Source organism: Lolium rigidum, chromosome 5, assembly GCF_022539505.1.
Source record: "Lolium rigidum isolate FL_2022 chromosome 5, APGP_CSIRO_Lrig_0.1, whole genome shotgun sequence".
Classification (NCBI taxonomy): Eukaryota; Viridiplantae; Streptophyta; class Magnoliopsida; order Poales; family Poaceae; genus Lolium; species Lolium rigidum.
Genome location: NC_061512.1, coordinates 71,306,772 through 71,313,809, shown reverse-complemented (window position 1 = coordinate 71,313,809; position 7,038 = coordinate 71,306,772). Strand labels below are relative to the sequence as shown.

General features: G+C 51.1%; 1 protein-coding gene across 1 annotated transcript; it reads right to left on the bottom strand.

Moving 5' to 3' along the window:
• Window positions 1-1,683: 1,683 nt before the first annotated feature.
• LOC124651060 (sialyltransferase-like protein 2) lies at window positions 1,684-3,064 on the bottom strand. The gene has a single exon (XM_047190210.1). It carries the CDS (start codon window positions 3,062-3,064, stop codon window positions 1,871-1,873), a length of 1,194 nt encoding a protein of 397 aa, XP_047046166.1. The 3' UTR covers window positions 1,684-1,870.
• Between the last annotated feature and the right edge of the window lie 3,974 nt (window positions 3,065-7,038).

Genomic DNA, 7,038 nt, shown 5'->3' with positions numbered 1-7,038 from the left:
TGGGAAAATAGGGCCTTTCGTCAAAATCCCGAGGTTTTTCCCGAAAGTTGGATTTCTCGCACAAAAACGAGACACTGTATCGCTTCACTGAAAACAACGTTAGTCCGTGTTAGTTGCATCCAAAATACACAAATTAGAGGCAAAACAATAGCAAAAGTGTTCGGGAAAGTAGATACGTTTTGGACGTATCAACAGCCGACATGGAGGACGAGAAGATCGCGTCCATCCAATCACACCAAGTGGCATGGAAGCCGCAAGTAGTCAGAACCTTTCTCAAACTGACCCAGTCGATCGAATCAAAAGCCTTGGTGAAATCAAGCTTGAGGACCACCGTGGGGGCCTTACGCCGGTTGCAGCACTGCACGATCTCTGTCGCATAGACAAAGTTTTCAGAGATACTCCTCCCAATCATAAACCCAGATTGATTCACGTCGATCAGCTGCCCAATTTGCGATTTCAGCCGTGTTGTCAAAGCCTTGCATATAGATTTCATGCAGCAATTCTGTAGCGAGACCGGCCGGTATGCGCTCGGGGAGAGGATCCCATCAGCCTTGGGGAGGAGAGCGATGTGCGCTCTATTCATGCAGCCAAGATCGGCGGCGCCATCGTGGAAGGCATCGAAGAGCGACACCAGGGTTGGCGAGACGTGCTGCCAGGCTGATTTGTAAAAGGAGGGGCCCAGCCCATCCGGACCAGGAGCACTGTTTTGATCCATCCCCCAGATCGCCGCCTTGATCTCTTTGTCGTCGAAGGGAGCGACCAGAGCAGGGCCGTCGACCCGCGGGGCTCCGGCGTAGAGGTCACCGAGGTCGAAAGCCCCCGAGGTGGGCCGCGCTCGACCCAGAAGCTCGGAGTAGAATGCGCGGAGAGCCTCGGCCTTGCCATGGTGATCGACGACCTGCACTCCATCAACCAGGAGGGTTCTGATGTTGTTCCGCCGAAAGCGCTGGGAGGCCCACGCGTGGAAGAACCGCGTGTTCTCGTCTCCCTCCTTGATCGCGCGGAATTTCCCGCGCTGCTTCAGTGCGCAGCATTCTTCTTGATCGCGATCTCCAGCGCCTCCCGCGCCGCAGCCCGCAGCGATCGTTCCGGCCCTGAAAGAGATCGGGACTCTTCGAAGAAGTCAAGGAGGTTAAGCAGAAATTTGCAGTTATTTTCGAGGAGGGGGGCAAAACGGTGCGCCCGTTTCCAAACCTTGCCAGCGAACCTGAACCTTTTAACCTTGGCAGGTTAATCTGTTATATAAATGCAACATGAGAGTGCAGCAACAAGATAATCTGTTTCCTGCCATATGGCAAACTAACAGAACAGCTGAAACAGCCTATAATCGTTAGCACCACACTGGACTATTTTGCACACCCGTCTTTTTGAATGTTTTATGTGCTGAACGACTATTTTGCACACCCGTCTTTTTGAATGTTTTATGTGCTGAACCATTTTTCAGCTGCTGGTTTTTTAGCTGCAAGACTGCTACGGCCTACTGTTGGCCAAAAGAAATAGGCGCATCACTTTCAGAAGGGAACAAGGTAGGCTACCAAACTTAAAAGGTTAAAACTTTGTTAACGTCAGGTAGTGATGATTATGAGAGCTGACAGTGCATCAACCATAATGCTTTGGACGTGGTTATCTAGTCATACTCCAAAACAAAAATTATTGGTTCAAAGAATTACCTGCAAACTCCAATCATTTGAACCATCTGATCTGATCACAATGCTGGGCTACATTTCTGCTTACAATTTCCGGTGAGACATTCATTCCCAAAAATTTACAATTCTGTCTCGACTAATGACCCCATTTGTATCAACCAGTCAAGTGTAACAACAATTTTACAACAACACATTAGTGTACGCAGTAGTTAAGTTAAGGCACCTCACCAGTTCAACCTGACCGGCGGCACGGTGAAGCCTTGTGCCTCGTCGAGGAACGGCACCGTCTCCGGCCGCGCCTGGAGGTCGTGGTAGAAGTCGTACTCCGCGGCGTAGTCGTGCAGGTCGAGCTCCTTCTTCTGGTTGGTGTGGTAATGGTGCTTGGCCCCGGCCGGCTTCCCGAACCCGAACAGGCTGACCTGCTCGCACACCCCGAGCGCCATCACCACGGCCTGCATCCCTGACGAGTAGTGGAAGTACCTCTCGTCGTGCTTGCTGGACCAGTTGCTGGCGGGCCCGCCGGTGTGCGCCACGAAGCGGCGGAGCGAGTAGTACTTGGCGATGCGCGCGGAGAGGGCGTCGAGGCGCGCGTCGGTGAGGAGGAGGCGGAACGGGGAGGCCGCGGTGGCGGTGGCGTTGCAGACGACGGCGTCGAGGAGGTGCGCGGGCTGGCAGACGTACATGGCCATGGGCACGTTGGGGCCGTACGGGTGGCAGCCGCAGCCGGCGGCCGTGGCGGCGGCGCGGGCCGCGCAGAGGTGGAGGATGTTGGAGTTGACGAAGGAGAGGGAGGTCCTGGCGCCGACGTCGGCGGTGAAGCCGGCGACGCGCGCGTTGTTGAGGCGGATGACCAGGTCGTGCGCGTCGATCTGCGGCCCGCGGCCGGAGCCCAGGAGCGCGCCGCTGTTGCCGACGACGGCGCAGGTCGGGAAGCGGCGGCCCAGGAGGCCGGGGAGGTCGCGCATGACGCTGGCAACGTTGTTGCCACCGTGGCGGTGGCGGTGGCGGTGGCGGTGGCGGCGGTGGTCGGCGAGGAATGAGCGGAGGGAGGCGCGGAAGGACGCTAGGAGGGATCCGTCGGACGGGAGGGTTGAGACGGGGACGCGGAGGCGGGAGACGGTCCTCGGGCGCGGCGGGCCGCCGGAGGGGCGGACGTAGGGGAGGCGGAGGTAGAGGAGGCGCTGGCGGTTGCCGAAGCTGGGGAAGGTGGATATGGAGCCATTGGCGAGGAGCGCGGCGGCGTCGGCGAGGACCTGGTCGACTTCCGAGCCTTCCGCGGCGGCGAGGCGACGGAGCAATGGATCCCCCGCCGGGGAGCGGAGCGGTTGTTGGGGGTGGAGAATGCGGCGGCGGAAGGAGAGGGAGATGAGGGAGAGGAGCAGGAGTAGGAGGACCGGCGGGAGGTGGCGGCGCTTCATTTGCGGCCGTGCGGGCGGCGAGATCCGGCGGCCATTAGTAGGGCGTCGGGCCGAGGGGGGCGGGGAGTCGCCGGCATGGGGGAATGTGGGAGTGGGGTGGGGGCGTAGTCAGAGCCGAGTGGGGAGAAGCAGCTCGGGTGGTTCGAACCACGTTGCCGACTGGTGGGCCCTAGTGCACGGTGGGGTATGCGTGTCGGTGGTGGGTTGGTTCAATAGTTGAGTTGGCGGTTTGGCTGCGCTGCACTCAAACGTCCCAAAAGTAGACCGAAAATGCTGGACTATGCTGGTGGGTTTCAGTCGTGCAGCAAACTGCGCAACTGGCCAATAGTGTGGGGATCAAGGGAACATTGTTATCGATCGACGTAATTAGAAGTTTCTTCTCCCGAAAAAAAGGTGTTACAAAGCGCCCCCAAAACTATTTGGGACGGCCGGATAAAAAAAACCGCCAGCCGCGTTCCCTAAAGTCGAATTTTGTCTGGCGCGGTGTCCGGATCCCCGAGCCCGTCCCCGTCCCACAGGGGATGCACCGGACACGCCGGACACAACGAAAAGCGAGGCGAAGCGATGCGGGTCCGACGCGTCAGCGACTCATTCAAGTTTGGACCTAACCGCCGCCTACCTCGCGGCGGAAGTTATTCGCGCGCAGTGACACACGACAGCATCTTTGCGTTAAAGGCGACGGAGGGGCAGGCGAGACGTCTCGTCGGTGCTGCCGAGCCTCCACGTGTCGCCGGCGTTCGCACGCCACCGCCCGTTCCCGCGCTTTCTTCCCGCCTCTTCTCGCCTCTTCCCGCGCTTTCTTATCGACGCCGACTGATGGCGTGTAACTCACACGTTCGTTGGGAACCCCAAGAGGAAGGTATGATGCGCACAGCAGCAAGTTTTCCCTCACAAAGAAACCAAGGTTTATCGAACCAGGAGGAGCCAAGAAGCACGTTGAAGGTTGATGGCGGCGGGATGTAGTGCGGCGCAACACCAGAGATTCCGGCGCCAACGTGGAACCTGCACAACACAACCAAAATACTTTGCCCCAACGAAACAGTGAGGTTGTCAATCTCACCGGCTTGCTGTAACAAAGTACTAGATGTATAGTGTGGATGATGATTGTTTGCAGAGAATAGTAAAGAACAAGTATTGCAGCAGATTTGTATTTCAGATGTAAAAGAATGGACCGGGGTCCACAGTTCACTAGAGGTGTCTCTCCCATAAGATAGCATGTTGGGTGAACAAATTACAGTCGAGCAATTGACAAATAGAGAGGGCATAACAATGCACATACATGACATGATGAATATTGTGAGATTTAATTGGGCATTACGACAAAGTACATAGACCGCTATCCATCATGCATCTATGCCTAAAAGTCCACCTTCGGAGTTATCATCCGAACCCCTTCCGGTATTAAGTTGCAAAACAACGGACAATTGCATTAAGTATGGTGCGTAATGTAATCAATAACTACATCCTCGGACATAGCATCAATGTTTTATCCCTAGTGGCAACAAGACATCCATAACCTTAGAGGTTTCGCTCACTCCCCAGCATTCACTGGAGACATGAACCCACTATCGAGCATAAATACTCCCTCTTGGAGTTAAGAGTAAAAACTTGGCCGAGCCTCTACTAATAACGGAGAGCATGCAAGATCATAAACAACACATAGGTAATAGATTGATAATCAACATAACATAGTATTCTCTATCCATCGGATCCCGACAAACACAACATATAGAATTACAGATAGATGATCTTGATCATGTTAGGCAGCTCACAAGATCCAACAATGAAGCACATGAGGAGGAGACAACCATCTAGCTACTGCTATGGACCCATAGTCCAGGGGTGAACTACTCACTCATCACTTCGGAGGCGACCATGGCGGTGAAGAGTCCTCCGGGAGATGAATCCCCTCTCCGGCAAGGTGCCGGAGGTGATCTCCAGAATCCCCCGAGATGGGATTGGCGGCAGCGGCGTCTCAGTAAGGTTTTCCGTATCGTGGCTCTCGATGCATCGGGGGTTTCGCGACGAAGGCTATTTGTAGGTGGAAGGGCGAGGTAAAGGTGCGTCACGAGGGGCCCACACCACGGCCGGCGCGGCCGGGGCCTGGGCCGCGCCGCCCGGTGTGTCGCCACCTCGTGGCCCCACTTCGACTCTCCCTCGGACTTCGGAAGCTTCGTGCAAAAATAGAACCCCGGGCGTTGATTTCGTCCAATTCCGAGAATATTTCTTTACTAGGATTTCGAAACCAAAAACAGCAGAAAACAAGAACTCGGCTCTTCGGCATCTCGTTAATAGGTTAGTGCCGGAAAATGCATAAATACGACATATAATGTGTATAAAACATGTAGATATCATCAATAATGTGGCATGGAACATAAGAAATTATCGATACGTCGGAGACGTATCAGCATCCCCAAGCTTAGTTCTGCTCGTCCCGAGCAGGTAAACGATAACAAAGATAATTTCTGGAGTGACATGCCATCATAACCTTGATCATACTATTGTAAACATATGTAATGAATGCAGCGATCAAAACAATGGTAATGACATGAGTAAACAAATGAATCATAAAGCAAAGACTTTTCATGAATAGTACTTAAAGACAAGCATCAATAAGTCTTGCATAAGAGTTAACTCATAAAGCAATAAATCAAAGTAAAGGTATTGAAGCAACACAAAGAAAGATTAAGTTTCAGCGGTTGCTTTCAACTTGTAACATGTGTATCTCATGGATAATTGTCAACATAGAGTAATATAACAAGTGCAATATGCAAGTATGTAGGAATCAATGCACAGTTCACACAAGTGTTTGCTTCTTGAGGTGGAGAGAAATAGGTGAACTGACTCAACATAAAAGTAAAAGAATGGTCCTTCAAGAGGAAAGCATCGATTGCTATATTTGTGCTAGAGCTTTTATTTTGAAAACATGAAACAATTTTGTCAACGGTAGTAATAAAGCACATGTATTATGTAAATTATATCTTACAAGTTGCAAGCCTCATGCATAGTATACTAATAGTGCCCGCACCTTGTCCTAATTAGCTTGGACTACCGGGATCATCGCAATACACATGTTTTAACCAAGTGTCACAAGGGGTACCTCTATGCCGCTTGTACAAAGGTCTAAGGAGAAAGCTCGCATTTTGGATTTCTCGCTTTTGATTATTCTCAACTTAGACATCCATACCGGGACAACATAGACAACAGATAATGGACTCCTCTTTAATGCATAAGCATGTAGCAACAATTAGTGTTCTCATATGAGATTGAGGATATATGTCCAAAACTGAAACTTCCACCATGATTCATGGCTTTAGTTAGCGGTCCAATGTTCTTCTCTAACAATATGCATGCTCCAACCATTAAGGTGGTAGATCTCTCTTACTTCGGACAAGACGGACATGCATAGCAACTCACATGATATTCAACAAAGAATAGTTGATGGCGTCCCCAGAAACATGGTTATCGCACAACAAGCAACTTAATAAGAGATAAAGTGCATAAGTACATATTCAATACCACAATAGTTTTTAAGCTATTTGTCTCATGAGCTATATATTGCAAAGGTGAAGAATGGAAATTTTAAAGGTAGCACTCAAGCAATTTACTTTGGAATGGCGGAGAAATACCATGTAGTAGGTAGGTATGGTGGACACAAATGGCATAGTGGTTGGCTCAAGGATTTTGGATGCATGAGAAGTATTCCCTCTCGATACAAGGTTTAGGCTAGCAAGGTTATTTGAAACAAACACAAGGATGAACCGGTGCAGCAAAACTCACATAAAAGACATATTGTAAACATTATAAGACTCTACACCGTCTTCCTTGTTGTTCAAAACTCAATACTAGAAATTATCTAGACTTTAGAGAGACCAAATATGCAAACCAAATTTAGCAAGCTCTAAGTGTTTCTTCATTAATGGGTGCAAAGTATATGATGCAAGAGCTTAAACATGAGCACAACAATTGCCAAG